General features: G+C 37.5%; 1 protein-coding gene across 5 annotated transcripts in view; it reads left to right on the top strand.

Moving 5' to 3' along the window:
* The window catches only part of LOC126260870 (serine/threonine-protein kinase PRP4 homolog), a 173007-nt gene that overhangs the window by 13343 nt on the left and 134773 nt on the right, over window positions 1-24891 (top strand). For 3 of the 5 annotated variants that reach the window (XR_007546653.1, XM_049958301.1, XM_049958304.1), the window contains 2 exons: window positions 5059-5220; window positions 23527-24136. Coding sequence is in view for 4 of the 5 variants with exons in the window: in XM_049958301.1 (XP_049814258.1) it covers window positions 5059-5220; window positions 23527-24136 (772 nt within the window). In the remaining variant the exon portion in view is untranslated. Of the gene's footprint in view, window positions 1-4295; window positions 4439-5058; window positions 5221-23526; window positions 24137-24891 lie in introns of those variants that run through there. The other 2 variants (XM_049958303.1, XM_049958302.1) reach the window with 2 other exon arrangements.

Here is a 24891-nt window from a genome sequence, read left to right on the forward strand (position 1 = left end):
AGTATTTTGCAGCTGTGGCTTATTAAACTGATAGTTCAGTAATTTTCACATCTGTCAACACTTGCTTTCTTTGGGATTGGAATTATTATATTCTTCTTGAAGTCTGAGGGTATGTCGCCTGTCTCATACATCTTGCTCACTAGATGGTAGAGTTTTGTTGGGCCTGGCTCTCCCAAGGCTGTTAGTAGTTCTAATGAAATGTTGTTTACTCCCAGGGACCTGTTTCAGCTTAGGTCTTTCAGTGCTCTGTCAAACTCTTCATGCAATAATAATAATAATAATAATAATAATTTTATTGTCGTTCAGCTGATTACAGCGATAGACAAAGTCAAGAGCATATATTTCTACATAAACTACTATATCGAAGAGAATTGGTTTACATAAAATAGGTACACGTTAGAATACAGTATTTTCATCTTCAAAGAATTCGTCAATGGAGTAAAACGGATTGTTCACTAGTAGCTTGTATAATTTAGCTTTAAAGATATTTACAGGCAGTTCTCTATAGTCAGCACTTAGTCTATTAAACATCCTTAGTCCAAGAACTAGGTAAGAGTTATGCGATTTTGATAATCTATGATATGGTACGTCTACAGATGTTCTGTTTCTAGTATTATGGCTATGAATATCACTTCTCAACACAAAATTAGACACATTGTTTCTAATGTACATTAAAACATTGTAAATGAATATGTTTACTACTGTAAGACATTGCAATTTAATAAACAGAGGTTTACAATGTTCTGTTTTATCAGAATCCGTTGTTATTCTTATTACTTTCTTCTGTAAAAGTAAAATGTCATTTACATGACAGCTACTACCCCACAGTAAAATTCCATAAGAGATGATGCTTTGGAAGAAGGCAAAATATGCTGATCTCACATAGTCATTGGGAACATGTCTTTTTAAATTTCTAATTAGATAAATCACTCTTGAAAGCCTAGCCAATATATTTTTAATGTGTGGTTCCCACGTCAATTTATTGTCAATAGTAACACCTAAAAATTTAACAGTTTCTAATTCCTGGTAGTTAGGAATCTCTCTGAGGCTAAAGTAAAGTGTCTGGGTTTTGTTTTTATTTAGCAAGAAGCCATTAGCTTTGAACCATAATGAGGACTGAGCAAGGGTATTTTCGGTCAGTGTTTTCAGTGTACCTAGATCAGAGCTTTTATGTAGAAAAGTTGTGTCATCAGCATACAATATTGTATGAGATTTTATGAATAAGGGCAGGTCATTTATCATTAGTATAAACAGTAAAGGTCCAAGCACCGACCCTTGAGGCACTCCGTACCTAACATTAACCAAATTTGATTTCTCCCTACCAATGCACACAACTTGTTGGCGGTTCTCTAGAAAAGACCTGAACATATTTATACTGTTGTCATCAAAACCATAGTAAACTAGCTTATTCAGCACAGTGTCATGCTCTACACAGTCAAAGGCTCTGCTCAGGTCACAAAATGTAGCCTGGGCATAGTCCCTAGCCTCGAACACATCTAGGACTAATTTTACGAGGGAGTCCATTGCATCTGTTGTGGATTTACCTTTCCTAAATCCAAACTGTTTATCACTAATTATATTTAGTTTACCCAAGTAGGCACTAACTTGCTCATACATAATCGTTTCTAAAATTTTTGAAAAAGCTGGGGTAATGGATATAGGTCTGTAGCTAGTGGGACAGTTCTTTTCCCCTTTTTTGTATATGGGCACAACTCTAGAAATTTTTAGTATGTCGGGGAACTTACTTTCAACTAGGCATTTGTTAACACAAAAGGTTAAAGGATAAATCACACAATCAATAACATCTTTCAACAAATTACATGACATATCATAGTAATCAACACTAACTGAAGGTTTGAAATTTTTCACTATTTTTAGGATATTATTTGGGCTCACTTCTGTGAAAGTGAAGGTGCTTGGGGGAAGCTTTTCAAAGCAGCTGTCCATAATACTAAGAGCATTTTCAGGTGGTTTGATTATTGAACTACTAATTTCTTCAATGGACTGAATGCAATATTTATTAAATTCTTCTGGGGTAGTGGCAATTTCCTCTTTGTGTTTAGTGTGTGCAATGGAGTTTATTACACTCCAGGCCTTCTTGCATTTATTGTTAGATTTTTCAGTGTTTACTATGTTATGCAGTTTCTTTGCTTCATTTATTGCCTTCCTGTACTTGCATTTAGCTTTAGCATACAGGTCTTTATACAGTTCTGATTTACTGGTTTTGTACAGACTAGAATACAGCATAACAGTATTTTTCAGTTGCCCTAACTGTGGAGTATACCATTCCTTCGTTTTCCTTTTCTTGTAATTACTACTAATATTCACTGTACATTTTTTCAGAGGGATGCTATTTTCAAATACATTTAAAAATATGCTCACTGGTCTAGTAATCACAGTTTTAGATTCTGGTTTGGTGCAGTCTGAAGATATACCGCATCATGGTCTGAGAAAGGGAAACTAATTACATCAGTGGACATACAAGTTCTCTTAATATTTGTAAATATATTGTCCAGTATCATATCTCCTATTTCATCTTCACCTACGTTCTCCTCCATTTCTATAATATTCTCCTCAAGAACATCGCCCTTGTATAGACCCTCTATATACTCCTTCCACCTTTCTGCTTTCCGGTATTTGCTTAGAACTGGGTTTCTATCTGAGCTCTTGATATACATGCAAGCAGTTCCCTTTTCACCATAGGTCTCTTTAATTTTCCTGTAGGCAGTATCTATCTTAACCCTAGTGATATGCACCTTTACATCCTTACATTTGTCCTCTAGCCATACCTGCTTAGCCATTTTGCACTTCCTGTCAATCTCATTTTTGAAACTTTTTATTCCTTTTTGCGTGCTTCATTTACTTTATATTTTCTCCTTTCATCAATTAAATTCAGTATCTCTTTTGTTACGCATGGATTTCTATTAGCCCTTGTCTTTTTACTTACTTGATCTTTTGCCACCTTCACTATTTCATCTCTCAAAGCTACCCATTCTTCTTCTACTATATTTCTTTCCCCCATTCCTGTCAATTGTTTCCTTATGCTCTCCCTGAAACTCTGTACAACCTCTGGTTTAGTCAGTTTATCCAGGTCCCATCTTCTTAAATTTCCACCTTTTTGCAGTTTCTTCAGTTTTAATCTACAGTTCATAACCAATAGATTGTGGTCAGAGTCCACATCTGCCCCTGGAAATGTCTTACAACCATTATATAATCTATCGGACACCTTCCAGTATCTCCAGGCTTCTTCAATGCATACAACCTTCTTTTATGATTCTTGAAACAAGTGTTAGCTATGATTATGTTATGCTCTGTGCAAAATTTTACCAGGCGGCTTCCTTGTTCCCATTCCATATTCACCTACTACGTTTCCTTCTCTTCCTTTTCCTACTATTGAATTCCAGTCACCCATGACTATTAAATTTTCATCTCCCTTCACTATCTGAGTAATTTCTTTTATCTCATCATACATTTCATCAATCTCTTTGTCATCTGCGGAACTAGTCGGCATATAAACTTGTACTACTATGGCAGGCATGGGCTTCGTATCTATCTTGGTCACAATAATGCGTTCACTATGCTGTTTGTAGCAGCACTTTCGCTCAAACCTCCAACTCCAACTTCCAGGTTGCGCATTTCAATCTCATATCTGCTCCAGTCACCTGTTCGCAAGCAACAATCTGTCTGCGCAGATGTAATGTCTGCAGATATTTGCGCAGACAGATCGTTACATGTGGACAGGCCTTTCAAATTGTGGTATTCACAGTGGTCCTCAGTTTACGTCACGTCACCAATCAATATTTTTGGAGAACAAGGTTTTGATGACTGACGTTATCGTACATTGTTGATCACATGACACCAAACTTACTTGCTCCCCATATGCAGCCATGCTCTCATCCTCTATTCATAGTGCTTTTGTTAGGTTGTATTTTTCGTGGTTGATATCAGCTGTTGCTTATTCGATCTTTGTTATTGCATAACGCATATATTGAAAACAGTTGAGAACAGCTGTACGAGTTGAGATCACGTGACAAGATGTAACATGACCTAACGTAATGTGACGGACAGTGTGAATAAGCCTAGATGTGACGTTGGCGCGGCGTGTTGTGCGTTGAGGGTCATTGTGAATTGGCTTTAAAAGATAAAGTTTTCAAAGTAATTAACACAATTGGAAGCATCGTTTGTTTTTACCCACCAAATTTTACTACGTGGTAACTTTATGTTACTGAAATGAAATTGGTGAAAAATCGAGGAATTAAATAACAGATTGCGATACGCTGTATATCGACAGTGCCAAGGAGGAAGACAAGCGACTTGTAATTCGAGAAATTGCTGTTCAAGATGGCGGCATAAAAACTTGTACTGTAGTTGTGGAATACGTGTAATATCTATTTAATAATTTAAAGTACAGATTTTAACAACTTTAACTAAAGATGAGGTGAGTCTCATGAAGCATTTTACACAGCGGGAACATTACTATTTGGACTCCGCGCATTTACGAAGCTGTTCTGTTATGCAAGTCCATGTTAAAAGTCAAAAAATATGGTATAGAGCTATTGAGACTATGTTTTGAGAATAATGAGCCCTACATTGAGTTTAGGGACACGAAAGTAATTTAACGTAGTACAGTGTAGTATATACTCACAAATGGAAAGTCACGAGATGACTGCCCAGATTTTTTTTGTAACGTATTTGGTGTTAGCTGTTTGGGTCGTTGTCGAACGGGTTTTGCCCATAAATATAAAGATGGGAGGTAAACAGCATTTACGACTTCGGATTTGTGGATCGCTTTGCGCGTTTACATTCGCGACGCGGTATAGTCGTTATTGTTTGCTTCAGCTCAATCTGTAAACTATAGGTATGCTATGTCGTGGTGGTAGCTTTCATGCAATTGCTCTGTAACCGATGTTTTTAATGTAAGATTTGCTTGATGTGCGTAGTTTCATTTGTCAGCATCTGTTGTCAGATGAAAACTGCGGGTTTCTTGGAACGCTAGTTCAAAACTGCGCTGTTTACTTTTGTCTGAAGCGAAACTATGATCAAATCTTTTTGTTGCAGCCCAGTTGACTCGCATTCCGATGCCTCTGTTGAAGTGTTAAATGACAAGAAAGTAGCAGAGAATGAAGGGGCTGATATTGTAAAGAAATCTAAGAAAAAGAAACATAAGCATCATCATAAACACAAGAAACACTTATGTGATAAAGACGGGAAACATGAAAAGTTTGTATCAAATTTTCAATTTTTAGTAAAACGACTTCGCTCTCTCTCTCTCTCTCTCTCTCTCTCTCTCTGCGTGTGTGTGTGTGTGTGTGTGTGTGTGTGTGTGTGTGTGTGTGAAAGAATTGCTAATACATTCCCTTTAATATCCCTATTCCCTTTCTGAACCCACCCACAATCATGTCTCTTTGAGATTCAGTATGTGCCTGCTGTTGTAATTTTTCGTAATTCTATTTTATGTTACTGTGTCATTTAGTGTTCTTGAGAAACTATATTATCTCTTGTGCAGTTATCTTTCATAAATGATTCAGCAATCTTGTCATTGTTGTTTAGGACTCGGAGACGGCTTTTCTTTTTCTTGTTCCCTAGCTTGCATATTTGAGTTCAGAAAAATGGAAAAGTGTAATTTCAAGAGATACCCTGTGCCCACTACTATACATGCAGCCTATCTTGACACATTATGCAGGGGTGCTGGGAACTGTGACATTTGCAGAATAATTGATGGTGGCTTCCAGCATCCCCTGCCGGTGATTCCATCTCCAATTTTGTATAGGTCAAGAGAAAATGTCACGCATCACTATTTCAGAGTTTGTTGAATAAAATATATGTTGAAGTTCCACGTGATACCTCTTCAAAATTTGCCTACATTATTTTGATTTTCTGATGATTTGTTCAAACGCTGAAGACTTCTCTAAATATGTATCTTTGTGAAAATGTCGTAACAAAAGGGTAAATTGTAATAAGGAAACCAAAAGTGATAGATATCTGAATTTATTTTCGATAAATATTTTGTTCCCAATTCTATGAGACATGATTAGTACATGTACACTTTGGACCTTTTTCATTTTTTATTAATTGTTTATTTTTTGAAAAATACGTTATGAAAATTAGTCACTTTTTGTGAATTTCAAAATTATGTTCTGAAAATGTTCGAATAGTCACGTCACAGGCTGTTAACTGTCTTGAGAAATGATAAAGTGGAAGGACTGTTAACTGTCAGCTGTGACATTAATGCATGAAATTCTGAAACTGTCAAAATATTTGTACATTAAGATGAAAGAATCTGAAACTTTTTGCTTATTTAGACGTTACTTTCTCCAAAACGCCCATCCTATATGTTCTAAAAATTTCATGATGTGTTGGTCATTGTACTTAGGGAATGTATAATCAGAGTGGACAGTACTTGCCTGTACGAAATTTTTATTTTTAGGTATACCTAGCTTTACTCTCAAGGTCAAAAAATCATGGACACTTAAATATTTAAACTGATCCCTGATTTTAAGTAAATGTCATGCAAAACTGGTATTTCTGAATCAAAATAATTACTTAACAACATTATATGTGAGTGGGAAAACGATTCATAACTATGTTAGAAAGCATTTTATAACAAAAATGAAATATAGAATATTTATATCCATTTTTCTTTTTATGATATTATACACAAATTATTATTGTCTTCTGTCATGATTTACTTCTTCATGACTTTTCATGAATTAAAATTGCCTAACTTTTTAACTAGTTCACTGTTTTCACATACCATCAACCTGATTAGCACTTTGCTGACTACAATCTTTGTTATTATTGAGGTAGTACTACAGAGCAACATGAAGTGTATCATCTTGCAGTGGACATCCACAGTAGGAATGTGGGCATGCTCAAATACCTTGTACCTCCTTTCTTGTATGGGCTTTTGAAATAAGTAATTTGAGGAAGTGTGACAGTAATTCCCTGTCAGTAATTGTACCTTCTCAGGTTAAGTAAATACTGAGACTGCGTGGTTAGGTTTTGAAATCATACAGTGCATAGGGAGCACATACATTGTATTGGGTGCATGTCACTGTCTTCAGGTTCTGCACCAGGTGCATCTACATTCTACACTTCACAAAGTTTTGAATGTGTTGCTTGTGTAACTGATAATTGGGAAGGCGAAATGTTTGGCTCAATTTCATACGCCATTATCGGTGTTTTTGTAACGCCTGCAGTTGTCATTAATTATTTAAATAATGAAACACTGCATCAGTTACATATTTTTTCATGCATAGCACCATGTGTTTTGAGAATTTTTTCTTCATATCAAGTGCATATATTTACATAATTTTGTTTGGTGTTTGCATATGTGGTGTTCTGTTCTCTTGAACTGTAGTCATCTTTTTGAGGTTATCCATTACTGTGCTTCCCAAGTGATGTAGAAAACCACACACACGCGAACTCTCTCTCGGTATTGTTTTTTTGTGTAACATCCAAAAAGTACATATGTAAATATTTCACTTAACGAGAGTAAATCTTGAAACATGTTTTGCTCAGCATGAGAATATACATGATTCGCATTGTGTTTAGACCAAAAATATTTGAGCAATGCAAACTGAATAAAGGTGTCAACTAGCACTACAAGCCGCCAAAAGGCGAAACACTCTATACCCGGGCCAGTGAAACATGTCACTCGACAGCTCGCGTGTGGTTGGCTACACTGTGATTGCGAGGTTGCAATAGCTGCCACTGCACACGCCCACAACTCCAAAGTACATTTTCTAAATGTAAGCTACAATCAACGTTTATACGTAAGTGCAACAAAGTACGTTTTTCTAACAACGGAGAGAACGACGACGGAGACTAAGCGTTTGATAGTATATTAAACCGGGAAATAACACCACCTGAAGTTAATGACAATATCTATTAAAAGTCGTCCAAATTGTTACACTAATAGCTGCATGTAAAATGTCGTATAATAATACAAAACTAAGGATACCAAATAACACGCTATCCACACTCATAGAAAGAAATAAAGCAAAACATACGTAGCCTACCCGATTGCAGAGAGAAAAAGAATTAATTCTGTATACATTTACACTCACCAATTTACAATGTCAGTGGCACAATTCCATCCAGTTCTCCTTCACTGTCATCAGAATTGGCGCCAAAACCGTTGTCTTCGTCATCATCATTAAGAGAAATCATTAACTGTTCATTTTTATTTATAATGCCATCTATAATCTGTGCTTCTCTTATCAGTTTAGCAACGTGGTCTACTTTTTTCCTCCATGAGGTAGCGTCTACCATAGCAAGACCTTCATGTAGCAGTCTTTCCATTTCTGTTGTAGTGAAAGTCTTGTTGTTACTTCTAATGTATGCCTTGACTTCACTCCAAACCAGTTGAATTGGATTAAAATGACAGTGATAAGGCGGTAGCCTAATTACCAAGTGACCCTGTTCGCTTGCAATTTCATCTACAACATATTTAGGCGTCACAGGCTTATTTTGTCCCACGAGCGAGTATAACAGCAGTTTTGTCATGCTTTTGTCCGCAGCAGTGTTTCTCGCCTGCAACCACTGCACCATAGTTTCTTTACGGTCACTAGTGGTGGGAGCTTTATCTAAAATCACGGAATGGTACGGTGCATTGTCCATCACAAAAACTGTTGGAACACTAAACTGGAGCAACAAATTTTTAAACCACTGTAGAAACCATGGGTGGTCCATATCCTCATGACAGTCACTGGTTTTTATCGATCGAAAAACTAGAAGTCCTTCAGGCACAAAGCCGTTTGAAGATCCTGCATGGGCCACAGTTAATCGTGATCCTCTTCCTGTTGGCTGATGACCGCTGCTATTCAGAGTATCATCTGTCCAGCATTTCCCAACTGATTCTCCAGTGTTGACCCAGGTTTCGTCTAACCATATGACTGAGTGTATGTCCTGTCCTACAATTTTGTGTAAAAAAATGGAACGAGCTGCAATGACACGAGCCTTTTCTAGTAACAGTTTTCGTCCATCTAACTTTTTAAAACGGAAGCCCATATTTTTTAATATAGTCTTAAGTGACGTTTTTCCCCCCTGAGAAAAGTTCACTTTCTTTGAAAGAAATTGGCAATTTCGCAATTGTGGAGTAATCTTTCCTTTTATAGTATCTGTATATGTGCCGACGAATTGCGTCGGATTGGAAAGAACCAATATCTGTGATAGGACGAGGCTGCTTCTTTTTCTTGCCCGGAGTAGTTAAAAACACACAGTTTCTTCCACAGTGGCTTTCTTCCACACTGTTTATTCCACTGTCTTGTAAGTCTTGAAGTAGCACCCCTTTCCTTATAACTGTTCTTTCACTGAGTCCTAGAGTTTTCAAGATACGTTCTAAAACTTTATCGGCGTGAATCGACACGTGCCCATGAACAGAAACAAATTCCTTTTCTTGCTCGTAAAACTCATGTGTTCTCCGTAGTAATTCCAAAGCCTGACTATTTAATGGCACTCCACGGCCCAACGGATTGTCGCTTGGTGAACGACATTGTTTAACAAACAAAAACTGTAGTCGAGGCGGTAACACAACACAACAGCAGGCGTTCGCCCACTAACATACAATGTTTACACGGAAGCCGGCAACATGGTAGCATCGACACCGGAACCGGCTTTTGTTCGGTGCTGTTATTGGTTCGGTAGAGGTGGCGCCTCCCATTCCTCACTTGTTTGTTATTTATACTACCAACTCTATGGTGCTTGGGGAGTGGCCTTGAAGTGACATGTTTCAGCAGCCCGGGTATAGATGTGGTTCATCAGAGTGTGGTGACAATTACAACAATCACAAAACTGTGCATGTGCAGTAGAGACAGTTTGGAAATTGTTGTGATTGGTCACGATACCTTTATTCGTACGAACCTAGTTATTCGTATCAGCCACCATGCAGAGTAGAGTTTGACAGCGGCAGGAGATATGGCATGAATTGTTCCAACTTTTACACATTTGCCAGTTCAAATCTGCCATGTAGAGCACCCTGATGTCAAGAAACTTAACGAAGTAACGTTTGTAAACATTCTTCAATGGCCAACAAATGCCAGTGTCATTTTATTTCAGTTTTTTTATTTTTCCACAAGTCTTTTTTCATAAAGTGTAAATCACGGGAAAATTATAAATACGTTGATGCAAAATCAGGTATGAATTAACATTGTGGACATAGGAAATTTGACAGGAGTGATAAAAAAAATGCCATTAACAGCAGGTAAACGTTAATTTCGGGAACGTAAAAATGGGTTTATACTGTAGTTGGTGCAGAGAAGGCATTGTTAATAGCTACATAAGATTTATGATGTAATATAAAAGTTAGCACTCATAAAATTTTTGCATTCTCTTTGCAAATTTGTCATTCATAGGAAAGCCCGTAACTGGAAAATATTTTATTTCTTAACATGAATGGTCAGAGCAGCCTAATATATATCTTTCAATAAAATTCATGGTGATTAATTGATGTACATTGTATGAGTTGAGACGAAATCGTCCAGCAGTCTAGCAGTAGCAAAAATAATGAGTCAACACAAACTCTGGAATAGCAAGTGTAGACATACCAAACCAGGAACTTCTCTGGGTAGAACACCACAAGGTGTCCAGCCAACACCACTACTGGTCCCTGGTCACAGGTGCAACAACTTTGGTCAATCTCAGACCGTCTCTACAAACATAACACTTCACATATTCAACTATTAAACCAAATAATTTTAGGAATTTCATTGTCCTCTACATGTTGTCCCCCATTGTGGTGTGCAGTGTTGTACCCTTGAAAATCGTTCCATCTATAACTAACAAAAATGAAACATAAAATTAAATCTCCAAACACAAACAACACACCACACTAAAAATACCAACCTGAAAATGAATTTACTACCCATTACTTTCAACATCAAAGTAACTCACTAATAATCCGCCACAAACTCTTACAGCAAGCGAGCGGGTCCTGTTTGAGAACATTTTTACACACAACCTACTTACCATTAAGCCGTCTCCCCCCCCCCCCTCCCCCCGTTAGTTTTTACTTTTAGTTGGGATACGGATTGTATAGTAGTTGAGTAGTATCAAGCACTGGAGTTTTGACCTCTCTATGTATATCTGCATGCTTCATTTTACACTTTTTGTGCGTTATTTGCTGCTTTAGAATTTCCTATATGACCATAGAGGGTCACTCATCATGAACTGTTCTTCTAGGTACTTATAGCTCTAGTGTTTGGTCAACATTTTTCTAAGCTTAGCCACATTGTGTCTACATGGTTGTGCCCAGGGCTAAATGTTTAAAAGTTCCTGCTTGTACTTCCTCTGTATCTAGTTTATTGTCTTCAAAGACTTCCGGTCTTTTGGTGTCATTAGATCTAAAATATTTTCCTTAATGAAAGGGCTTCTGAATTATTGTTCTAGATAGTTTCCAGAGAAACCATGTAGTATTATGTTTCAGTATGTTTTCTCACACTTAACCACTTTCAACACTATGATTATCCCAATTTATTGTTGCATAATTAAAATCTTTGCCAGTGATGACAATATGATTGTCAAACATTTGCGATAGAGGGCTGAGAGTTTTCTCTAAAGCTGACAGTTCCATTTGGGGCTGAATCAGGAAGTCAATAGAAAAATCCATTCTGCTGCCCACCCACGATACTTAGTCTTGCCCAAACAATTTCAGTTGCAGCTTTAGTTTATATCTTGGCGGATGAAAGTTTCTTTTGTACTACAACAGATATGCCATCTCCAGTTTGTATTATCTTTTCCTTTCATTATGCACATAGTTACTCAAAAGTTCTGACTACTGTTCATTTTCGGGTATTAGCCAAGTTTCTGAGGTGGTAGTATGTGAGCTCCACTGCTTTTTAGGAGCACTTCGAACTCGGGCACTTAGCTTTTGTTCTAGTTCATTGCATTTATGATGATGTAAGGTATAATTGAAATCTTGTAATTTTATCCAGAGTAGACTGAAAATCTTTTAGAACATATTATACAATTGCCTTGACAAGCTGACAAGTAATTTGGCATTTTTGTACCTGGCTTATAGAAATGAATCAGTTCTAATCGCTCATTATTGTGATATAAATTAAAGTGATAGCATTTAGTCTTGTAGCACGTATATGATGTCCATTCGTGTAGGACTGTTGCCCATGGATTTTTTCCCCCCACAGGATCACAATCAATTACTGTGCAGTGTGATGTGTTTGTGTTCTGAATAAAATCTTCTGCACTGACTGGTAAAATACTTTTCTTAAAAAGTCACTAATGTTTTCGCATCAATAGAGATACATATGCAAGTTATCTGTTCAATAATTAAAAAATTACAGAATTGCAGTGGCTTGAGAATAGCCTATTTTGTCCCAAAGAATAATGGCCTAAAAATTAGGCACAGGAAGGAGACAAGGTGGGAAAAATTAGTCACCAGGTGTGTATTGCATTATTTATGATTCCAGGGGTATAGGCCAGGCAGGAAGCATCTTTGAGATCCGTTTTAGAGAGCATAGTAACAACTCTGGCTCAAGGTCAGCTGTAAGTGCCCATTTACACGAAACAGGCAATCAATAACTAACCTCCAGTCAAAGTTACAGATGATGATGCACTATGAAAATAAGGGTACTACGTGCAACATTTTAGAGGAGGTTGAAATTTATCTTTCACTAAAAATGTTCCCAAAATTACTCTTTAATGCACAGACCGAGCTGTTTCACAAAGGTGTGCTATCCAATTTTGATTGACTAGTTAGGTGTGTGGAAAGGCTAAATATTATCTAACTGATGCATCTGTACAGGACAGTATTATTCTTTGTTGTGATGCTTGTTTTCATTAGAAGTGATTTTATTTAGTTTTATTCTCAACTGATGATGTGGGACTTTTATTGGACATTTTTTTTAAAAGATACTTCTTTATATGCCATGCAATACAATGGATATGCTACATGATTGCAGATTCTACAAATAGAGCAATAGAGCATTCAAAAAATCATTTTGTTACCCAGGCTTTTCAGGGTTTTCAATTGTTTTTAACTATGAATGTTTTTACAGAAATAAAAATTCCTAATGACTGTATAACATGTAATAGTACAAAAGTTAGATGCACTGTCCACCGTGCAAACATGATTCATAATAAAGCCTCATCAGTATAGTTTACGCTGGTGCCATACACACATGTATGCTGTGTAGGGCATGGTAGGTATTCAAGCTCCCGATGTGTGGAAGTTAAGATATGTTAATGTGATGTTTCTAGTTAGTTCGCATAATTATACAGTACTCATAATTTTAATAGGCTTATCCGGCTTCCTGTTGCTTACAAGTGCCCCGCAGTCCCAACCAATTTAATCATAGACTACTGCTTTTAGAGTGCTACACACACACACACACACACAACCACAGTCTCTGGCAGCTGAAACCAGAGTCTGCTAACAAATCCTGTGCAAGCCTCTTCACTTCTGAATTAATTTGCTTTGGTTTACTGTATTCATTTTGGTCTCCGTCTACGATTTTTGTCACTCTTGTTTCTTCCCTCCAGTACTACATTGATGATCCCTTGATGTCTCACAATGTGTCCTGTTAACTGATTCCTCCTCCTAGTCCGGTTGTGCCACAAATTTTGTTTTCCCAAGAGCATATAGCTGTACAATTTTCTTTATAAAGAAGTAAAACTGCTAAGTTGGCATGGGAAAACTGAATTAACATTATAGACAATTGTCATATTAGTATTTTTATGCATATCACACTGATGAACCAAAACATTATGACCACCTGTTTAATCTACATTTGGAACACAATACCACTGTGATTTTCATTGGCATAGATTTAACAAGTCCTTAGTAGATTTTCAGACGTATGTGACACCAGACGTCTATGCACAGGTCACACAGTTCCCGTAAATTACAGGTCCGTGTTCTGTAGGGGCAGACCTGGCCCCCAGTGAGGTTCCAGATGATTTCTCTCCAGCTCATATTAGACGAATTTGGTGGCCAAGATACCACTCAGTATCATTCCCTTCAAACCATTGTAGCATGATTTTGTCCTTGTGACATGGACAGTTATCCTGTTGGGTGTCGCCATTGTTGTCAAGGAAGACCTTGAGCAAATAGGGATGCATGTGGTCCACAGTAATGTTTATGTAGGCCAGAGCTTCCATAGTGCCCTTGATTACTACAAAAGATCCCACAGAAACCCAGGTCAATGTCCCACATAGCATAATACTGCACTCACCAGCTTGTGTCTGAGACACAGTGCATGTTTTGAACTGCCATTCACATGGATGATTATGTATCTGGACACGAACATCAATGTGATGTAACAAAATGTAATCCATCTGACCAGGCTGTTTGTTTCCTATTGATCCATAGTCAATTCTGTGATACCACACCTACTACAGTCTTAATTGACAGTGCCATTAGGCCAGTGTGGGAACACATAGGGGTCATCTGCTGTGGACCCCTATGTTCAACAACATTCGCTGAACAGTTTGCTCTGAAACAGTTGCGTCTACAGTAGCATTGCATTGTCATTACATCTTTCACAGTTTGCTGCCTGTTCTTCGTTACAGAACATGCATGCTTCCACCCTGCGTATTCTGTGATGATGCATGGATGTCCAATGCTCATGGTTTCACCATCGTTCCAACTCTCGTCGTATTTGCTTGTGACAGTAATATGTGAACAGTCAACCAGTTTTGCTGTTTTCGAGATGCACATGCCAGGTGCTGAACCATAACAAACCATAACAGTCTGGACTTTGTCAAAGACATTTATGTCTGAGGATTTTTCCATTGGGGGCAGTATCTTCATTAGAAAGATTCCTCATTCATCTCTGTTCCATTTACATATTTTCCTAGATGCGTCACTTGCCCACTACACCACCAGGAAAGATTTAGTCTTGTGGTGAACAGTGGTCATAACTTTTCGCCTTATCAGTGGATATATACAGAGAGGTTCAGTAAAAATGTAGACACTCTTTGATAGTTAATATTTTTGGAACAAAGTGACATATTGTTGCATTTAGCGCAGTAGCATAGTCCAGTGTTTTCTCAACAGGTTTTGGGGCACGTTTTCCAGCAGATGACAATGAAGCAGTGCATGAAGTAAGATTGTCATTTGAGCAATGCAAGGCTATATGGAAGTGGTACTGGAAGTACAAAAATGTGATAGAGGTACAATGGCGAAGGCGTGATATGTATAGAATTCAGCCATGAACACACACAACAATTTATCATATTCAAGATAAATTTGAAGCTGTCGACTCTGTTCAGGGTGTGTTTAAAGAAAGGTCTTGCCAACCAAAAACATCAACAAGTCCAGCTTCCAGCACTGCTGTGTTGCAACATTTTACAAGGTCATCTCAAAGTGATCCAGATTGAAGGATGGAATACTGGGTGTGGTTTGAAGGCATGCTTTGTGATGATGAATGGTTTGCAGGGACCGTGGTTATCTGGTCTGACAAAGCGCAGTTCAAACTGAACGGTACTGTATGCCACAATTGCACATACTGTGCTCCTGAAAATCCTCATGTTCCCATGGACAAACATGTTAATCTACTGGGTGTTAATGTATGGTGTGGTCTGCCATTGTGCGGTTTGATTGGCCCATTCTTCTTTGAAAGTACCTTAACTGGTGCAGTGTATCGTCATATGCTGCAAACATCGATTTTACCTGCCATCGGAGAGGTGTTTGGGAATGAAAGATTTTTCCTACAACAAGATGATATTCCACCTCACTACCACAGAAATGTCAGAGCATACTTGGATGAGAATCTACCTGTGTTATAAGGCCGACACCACAACACTGATAGCCATAGTTCAGTCAGTTCAGCAGCACCAATGTTTTTTGGCTGTTAATGGGGTCACTTTGAACACACAAAATAACATTTCCTATCCACCTCCTCATCCCGTGCAAGATTTATGATGGTATGTCGTTTTTTTCCATTAATATTGGCTGCTAAAGGGTGTCTACATTCTTCTGGACCCCTCTGTATATCTTGCACAATAACTACGAAAAATGAAAGGGGGCACTATGAACTTTTGCCCAAATCCTTTTAAAACATTGTACGGCTGATCACTTAATTCTGTCTGTTCTCTTCAATCTCCTTAACTGAAGTAGATAGTATACAGCCGAGATATGGCTTAATATTTTGGAACAAGCAACATATATCCTGACATCTGACAAATTTCACAAAAAACGGCTGTTATTTATATGGCTACTGAAGATCATAAAAAATTTCACTTTTTTAATGTTATTTTACTCACAGCATGATGTGAAACTTTCTGATTGAGGTCACTTTGACAGCTCCTGTATTCGAGCTCTGAACATGTTAATTGTTGTTGTGAAGATGACTGATGAGTTTGTGTAATACCAGATTTATTGTTATTGATGCAAGGAAAAGTATGGAATCATTTGTCAACACATAACTTACTCACTAATCATCCCCAAATAATGAACCAGTGTCACAAAATACAGGGTGATTCAAAAAGAATACCACAACTTTAAAAATGTGTATTTAATGAAAGAAACATAATATAACCTTCTGTTATACATCATTACAAAGAGTATTTAAAAAGGTTTTTTTTTCACTCAAAAACAAGTTCAGAGATGTTCAATATGGCCCCCTCCAGACACACGAGCAATATCAACCCGATACTCCAACTCGTTCCACACTCTCTGTAGCATATCAGGCGTAACAGTTTGGATAGCTGCTGTTATTTCTCGTTTCAAATCATCAATGGTGGCTGGGAGAGGTGGCCGAAACACCATATACTTAACATACCCCCATAAGAAAAAATCGCAGGGGGGTAAGATCAGGGCTTCTTGGAGGCCAGTGATGAAGTGCTCTGTCACGGGCTGCCTGGCGGCCGATCCATCGCCTCGGGTAGTTGACGTTCAGGTAGCTACGGACAGATAAGTGCCAATGTGGTGGTGCTCCATCCTGCTGAAATATGAATTGTTGTGCTTCTTGTTCGAGCTGAGGGAACAGCCAATTCTCTAACATCTCCAGATACTGTAGTCCAGTTACAGTAGCACCTTCGAAGAAAAAGGGACCAAAAACTTTATTGGCTGAAATGGCACAGAAAACGTTCACCTTAGGCGAGTCACGTTCATACTGAGTTGTTTCCCGCGGATTCTCAGTGCCCCATATACAGACATTGCCGTACTCAATAACACAAAAAGCTTTCTGTTGAGCGGTCGCCATCTTAGCATCAACTGACGCTGACGCCTAGTCAACAACGCCTCAAGCGAACAAATGTACAACTAAATGAAACTTTATAGCTCCCTTAATTCGCCGACAGATAGTGCTTAGCTCTGCCTTTTGTCGTTGCAGAGTTTTAAATTCCTAAAGTTGTGGTATTCTTTTTGAATCACCCAGTATTTTAGTGGAATACCAACAACAATGTGCACATCCTGGCTGTAAAAGAAGTGTAACATAGAACAATAGCCAATGTTAAAGTGAGCTAGAACATTAAATCACCAGTTCTTATTCCACTGCCAGCCAAATACTGCTTTTTGAAATTTCTGACTGACTCCCAGTTCAGGTGCCATTACAAATGTGCATTGGTGTTCTGCACAACAGAGATATCTATTACATTTGTTAACATATAAAGGTATGCACATAGCTAACTGGTTAATGTCTGTGCTTTCACAGACTAAATCTATGGAATTCTCTCCTCATGTAAATGAAAACTTTCATTCTTGGTCCTCTTTTGTGTGATAGCAGTGAGAAGTGTTCTCTCCTGATCTCTTAGGTGCTGTTTGTATTTTAAGGCATGGAAACAGCCAGAATCGATAGTTACAACAGAAATGAACAACATGAAAACTACCACTTCCCAAATAGTAACAGAAAATAGAAATACATGATAGAAATGGACACATCAATTACTGAAACTAGTTACAAATACTCATCAACATATTCACCCCCCCCCCCCCATCTGCACCCTTTTCTTTTATGCATAATTTTCCTTTTCTTGTCTGCCATTATGCATGTCAAACACCACTCTGAAATTTAAGACTTGCAAAAGATGATAGCAACAAGCTTTTAAAAATTTAATGTTGCCAAGGGAGTATTGGCTAATGTTATGCTGCTATATAAACAGAAAGTGCATCTGAGTGCAAGCATATTGATACTATTCCCTGTGTTTTGACTAACTCGTCTAATAGAACAACGCAGGAAAACCTATGCACAAATCTGAATTTCCACAAAAAATTAACAAGTAATATGAACTGTTTCCTACACACACAACTTACATCTGTATGCCATAGATTACATAAAATAACATTAGAAAGATATTTATGTGGCCTGACAAAAAAGAAATGAAACACTTTATTAGTGCATTTTTCAATAATGATTTTCAATCGTAATTCTTAATGCTGTTAAGAGTTCGTCTTCTTTGTCAACTTAGTGAGCAGTTTTCTACAGTGTGTTCACAACTCAGGTATGCAGTGGTGAGACATTGGACTTGTATTTGGGAGGACTGTGGCTCAAATAACTGTCATTCAAATTTTAGATGTAGATTTTCCATATTTTCACTAAATCACGTAAGAGGGAAATGTGGGAATACTTGCCTGGGAAGGGCATAGTCATTTTCCTTCCCAAATATGTGTCACTAATGACTAATCTTTATTTTCTTCAATCATGTTATTCTTTTAATTGGTTTTGGTCTTTTGTTTATTTTTGTACCTGTTTGGTGTAACACTAAAGTTAATTTTCATTGTACTTGTCTCTTTGTTTCTGTGATGTCTTTTTATCTTGTTTATTGCTCTTGGCTATTTTATTTTTTCCCTTTCCCTCCTGATTTTAATTTTTATGTTTGACATGCATTCTTCTTACACCACGTTTTGTCCTGTGGATACCCTCTCTTCTGTAAACCCTCGGTTTTACTTACATATGTTTTTATACTGCTATTTCTGTCATTTTATTTTATTACATTTAGTTGAAGTCTCTGACAACATTTATGCTGTTGTAAAATGAAGGCAACGTGGGGGAGTAATGATTAGGGACCAGAAAAATTTGCATTTTATGCCAATTCTGCCTCAAAATCCAAAAACACTAAATTACGTAACAAACACTGTTTCATATCAAATTGTACCCAGGTGAACTATTGTATCAGAGATAGTTTGAAAAAGCTTTATTTTCTGCATATAAATATCGAAAATGTAACCAGTTTTTACTTACTGGTATTGTACATCTTGTGACGAATCCCAATATGTAAAGATAATGTGCGTAAGAACCTGTTTGCAAAATTAAAAGTGCACAAATGCAATGATGTATCATTTTGTTTGATGCTCTGGTGCCATGGCAATTGTGAATGGTATATTTAAGGGTCATTCCGTGCAATACAGTGTAGTTCTAGGCCTTGGGCCCTAGCAATTTATAACAAAGAAACACATGTTCGTTAGCTTAACTTCAAAAGTTGGTATGATGCGGACACATTAATATGGTGATTTAGGTGCCCGTTGTTTTGATCTGTGATTGCGTCAAATACTTCTAGAGGTCAGGCTTGAACTACGTTGTTAACGATACTCTGCCAACCGCAATGAGTAGTTGCAAGGTGGCTATTTCCAGATGCTTTGTGTTGTGCTTTTCTCATTGTTTTCTTTCCTTATTTTGAAATGAGTGAGATGACTAATCCTGGTACATGTTGGATTTCAAGTACAACCCTTACAGTGCCAGAAGAGGTGGGTGATCTGTGATCTCTCTTGTCAGTCCTGCTTTTGCAGAACATGGATGTAGGCTGCTTCCCTCCGAGAGGGAGGTGGGGCTTGTTTCCCACACCGCTCCTCTCCCCCATGACAGTAAAAAACCTGGTTTGGTTTCACTTGTGGCCATCTGTCACTACATAGTATTCACACTCTGCACTATAGCAACTGGATAACAAAATCTGTCAAGTTTATTTGATAGTGCCGAAATTCTTTCCCTAACGTTACAGTACAGTTACTTTCAGTTTTACTTTTACCCTAAGTACCTCGTCCGTTCCATCTGTAGCTTTGTCAAGCGTGGTATGCACAGCAATAAATGCACACTAAAGGTCAAACTTAATATTCTACAGATTTTATAATCTTTAAATTGGATGGGAAAAGGCAAATAATGTCCAGAAACACTTTAAATCAGAGATACATTCAGTTCAGTGGTGGGAAAATGCTACTCTTTTCAATAGAACCTTCATTTGTTGAAAGCTTAAATACAGCCAAATGAAGGAAACAAAGGCCATTTAAGATTTTAAAAAAAAGAAGAAGGCTGGCAAAGTTCTTGCAAAACCAAACATTCTTATCAAAAAATCAGAAAGCAGAGTCCACATGTTTTTTTAAAAAAAGAAGTCAATTACAGAGAATGAAGGCTTTGCTTGGATTCTCTCATGTAGTGTGGCAACCTTTTAAAATTGTGCTTCTAATTATTTACAAACAAAAGGTTTGACGTGAAATTTGGGAAAAATAGTTGCAAATTTTGCCAAAAATAGGTGCTGAATTTTCTGGTCCCTAGTAATGATGGTAATATGCTGAATTTGTTAGATTGTATACATATATAAAGTGCCGCATAAGTATATGAAAGTTCCACATACGTATATAAACTAAAATCTGCCACCACAGGTTTTGTCTGTATGTTTTGCCTAATCTCAGGAGCTACTGTAGGGATTTTGATGGTTTTAACTCTTAGATAGACTGATTCACGAGGAAAGTGTGTGGTCACAGGAGCTGATAAGAACAGATTTTTTGGTGTATATTGAATATTTTAAGGATGTGGAGGGAAATGTAGGAACAAGTCTCACAGGAACTGTAGCTTGCGCTGGACAGGCGATAGATTTGTGTGGCCAGCGACTGTGTCATGCACTGCAATCGAGTGGCCACCAAGTTGCCTTAAAAAGCCTGCCACTGATGGTGCAGTTGAATGGACTGGGCAGAGTGTCAGCTCTAAGGTCCCATCCTTGCCATGAGATGTCACTCCAAATGCCACACTAGTCTATCCTGTGCAAGCCTCTTCATATTTGCATAACAGGCACACCCTACACCCATTACCACATTGACATTTACATGTTACTTCAAGATGTGTCCTGTCAACCGATTCCTTCCTTTAGTCGATTTGTGCCATGGCTCCCCCCCCTCCCCTCCCCCCCCCCCAATTCAGTTACACAATCTATGCATCTAATCTTTGACAATATTTGTTAGCATCACAAACACATATCAAATCCTTGTGTTCTATTTTTTTCTGTCTGCTTATACTGATGTTTCACGTTTGTACAATGCTACAAACAGATAATTTCGTTCAGGAAAGACTTCTTAACATTTAAACTTATTTTAAATATTATGAAATTCCTCTTTTTCAGAAGTGCCTGTCTTATCATTGTCAGTTTCTTCTTGTTGGCCCTCATCAGTTTTTTTGCTGACCAAATAACAAAACTCATCTGTTACTGTTAATTTTAGTGATATATTGATATATGCTCTATGCAAAATTCTACCAAGCGGCTTCCCCTTGCATTCCTTTTCCCTAGCCCACATTGTCATGCTACTTTTTTTCTCTTCTTTTTCGTACTTTCAAATGTCTGTCCCTGTCACAATTAAATTTTCGTTTCCCTTAACTATCTGAATAATTTCCTTTACCTCAGTATGCCTTCTTCAATCTCTTCATTACTTGCAGAGCTAGTTGGTATGTAAACTGTACAAATGTGGTGGATGTTGGCAACATGCCCCACTTGGCTATGATGATATCTTCACTATACTGTTGATAGCAGTTTCTCTGCATTACTATTTTCTTATTCGTTATTAGACCTACTCTCACATTATCCCCATATATGATTGTGTATTTATAGCCTGGTTCTCATCTGACCAAAAGACCTGTTCTTCCTGCCACATTATTTCACTCATTCTTGTTGTATCTGACTTCAGCATATACCTTTTTCTTTTTAAATACTCTAACTTCCCTATGCAATAAGGAATATAACATTCCACAAACTGCAAATTCTGTTTTTTTCTTTTTTTTTTTTTCTTTTCTTTTCTTTTTTTTCTTTTTTTTTCCCCCTGATAAGATCCTCGTAAGTAGTTTCCAATTGCATATCCAAATGAGGGGTTATTTTGCCTCCAGAATATTTTACCCAAGAGGATGCCATCATCATTAAGCCATACAGTAGAGCTGCATGACCTCGGGGAAACCAAACTCTGTAATTTCTCCTTGCTTTCAGCTGTTCACAGTACAAGCTCTTTGAGCTACTAAGAGTTCCGTGACACCTCTTGTGTGCGACATCACCACAGTTACTGCTCTGTTATGGCAGCATCTTTGGGATGGCTCTCTGTATCCTTCAGGCATGCAAGCCACTCCACCTTGACAAGTATCATGATTCACGGTGGCAGAAATAAATAGCAACATTGTATAATATAAGTTGCAGAAGGAGAACTTGCAATGATGGCTGGCAGTGAAGTCTGCTTACTAAACTTTCAAATGTTTGATTTTATTTAGTGGATTTTTTTAAAAAAAATCAGGATGTATGCATTACGGAAGTCATAATTTGATGTGAAAAGGGAGACTTTTTATCTTTGGTCTTGATTAATTGGTGAAAGTTGCCAAGCAGGATGCGAGAAAAAGCATAAGATATTCTTGTTGGGATTAGTTGCGCACAGCTTACAGAAATCTGTGACATTCTAAGCCTTTGCTAATTTTTAGTAAGATGCTTTTCAGTAATAATACCAGTTAGGTCTGTACAGGACGTCCCAGGAAGAATGGTCATTATCTAGGTATGTGACTGGAACATTCACACGAAGCAGAAAACTTCATGTTGACGAATTCCCTATTGTGAATACTTTCTGAGACAGAACAGAACCCATTCAATGTACATTTGTTTTTGGGCTAGAGGCATACATGTGTGTGTCTTCGTCTTTGACATTTCATTCTACCCAACTTGCCTTGCTACTTAGAACGTAATTGTGTAGGATGTTTTTCTGCCATTAAACTAGCCCATTGTACACACTGCTGTTTGTGGTATGCTGTGAGTGAAACAGTATTGAGGGGTGAGATTGTATCATAGAGAAGCATCAGTTAACTGTGTTCTTAAATGCTCTGGCTAAAATGCCACGCAGCAGCACTAATGAAAATATGCAAGTATGGTGTATGTTTACGGCTTCTGCAAAGGTAGTGTTCCTACTGGTGTTGAAGAATACTGTCAGAGCTTTCTGATAGATGTAAATGTGTTAAAAATGCATTTTTTTTCAGTTCATACTTTGTAAAACACGTTTTAATGTTTATTAACTGTTGTACATATATAAACCATTTTGTATCTCAGAAATCTTTCGGAATGAAGTATATTTCCATGTAAGTTTCTTGCTTCACTTTATCATTCCTGTCATATCCCTAAATATTGAACATTCCTCTATAAAACCCTTTTGTATTGACTTCCCTTCTTCCCATCTCTGCATCTTTGCATCCTCTTACAGCAGTTCATTTCATATCCCCACCCTTGGGGACCCTGTCCCTTGTCTAATCCTATCAGACAGATATTTCTGGAGAGCCTATAAAAATGTAATAACATAATTCTGTAATTTATTTTTGGATTCTGTGAGTATGGCACTTGTTTCAGAAAACACCACAAGAAAAAGAAGCACAAGAAAGCTGCCGAAGTCCCTGATGCCGCTGAAGAAATTAAGCCAAAGGAAAACATATCTATTAAAATATCATCTGATGGCTCAAAGAGAGAAGTCAGAGAAGCAAGTAAACCAAAAAGTGAGGAAAAAATTGAATCAAAAGAGACCAAAATGTTGAACGGGAGTGACACGGCTCATAAAGTAGAGCAGAAAGTCAAGACTGTAGAGCCTCAGAAGAAACATGACAGCAGTAAAAATGGTGATACAAAAAATGAGATAAAAGACAAAAGTGTAAAAGATGCTAGTGTAAAAGTTACTGTGGGGAAGGATGATAGTGTCAAAAGTTTAGGAACTAAAGAAAATGGTGAGAAGTGCTTAGTTGTGAAGAATCATAATTCAAAAGAATCACATGTGGTTGATATAGTTAGTAAGAATAAAGGAAACAAAGAAACTGGCTTGAAACCTTCACCAGCTAAAACACATTTAAGTACAAAGAGTGAAGACTCATCTGAAGATAACGACATTAGAGCTAAAGACTCAGAGTCTGACATAGACATTACTGTAATAGAAGATGACATTGATCTTGAGGATCTCATGCGACAAAAGGTAAGAGATTAGTGTAGCTTTCATATGTTGTAGTAAATAAATACTTAAATATGTAATGTATTTCAGTTGTTAGTCATTGACAAGATTTATTCATGTTACTGTGTTTGCAATAACATCAGCTGCCTTCACGATCTGCCTGTTCAGTAAGCATAGCGTGTGATGTGAATCTCGTTCTCCCCCACTCCAAGCTGTCCCAAAGTATGGTACACTGGCATTCACAGCATCATTGCCGAGCAATGCGTACAGAAGGGTGTTGCCAGGAGTACACATCCATGCATTGTGCTAGTGAAGTAGTTATACATTATACAGTGTGTACATTATGCAGCAAATAGTGTGGAAGTATGGATTAAACACTTTGAATTGTACCACATAGCACATATCAACTAATACAAGCATGTTCGCAAATATTGTAAGGATCCAAAATCAGAGAGTAAACAGCTTTTCAAAGAGTAAATATTTTTCCCTAATTCGCGTAATATTCTACAAAATGGCTATACACTTCTTAAAGTAGCGTACATTCTTCCTCATGGTTCAAGCTGTCTCCATTCCAAATTTCATTGAAATTGGTTCTGCAGGTTACTGCCAAAAACTTGACAAAGTTAATTTCTTTCACATTTATATTTTGGTATGAATAAAACTTTCAATTGTGATATCTTTTTTCCCTCAATACGATTTTGATGAAATGAAGCCTCTACGGTGCTCCATCCTATGCTAAAATTACCTGTTAAAACCCCATGAAAGAGGTTAGTACATTA

The sequence above is a fragment of the Schistocerca nitens genome, chromosome 5 (genome assembly GCF_023898315.1).
Source record: "Schistocerca nitens isolate TAMUIC-IGC-003100 chromosome 5, iqSchNite1.1, whole genome shotgun sequence".
NCBI classification, from domain to species: Eukaryota; Metazoa; Arthropoda; class Insecta; order Orthoptera; family Acrididae; genus Schistocerca; species Schistocerca nitens.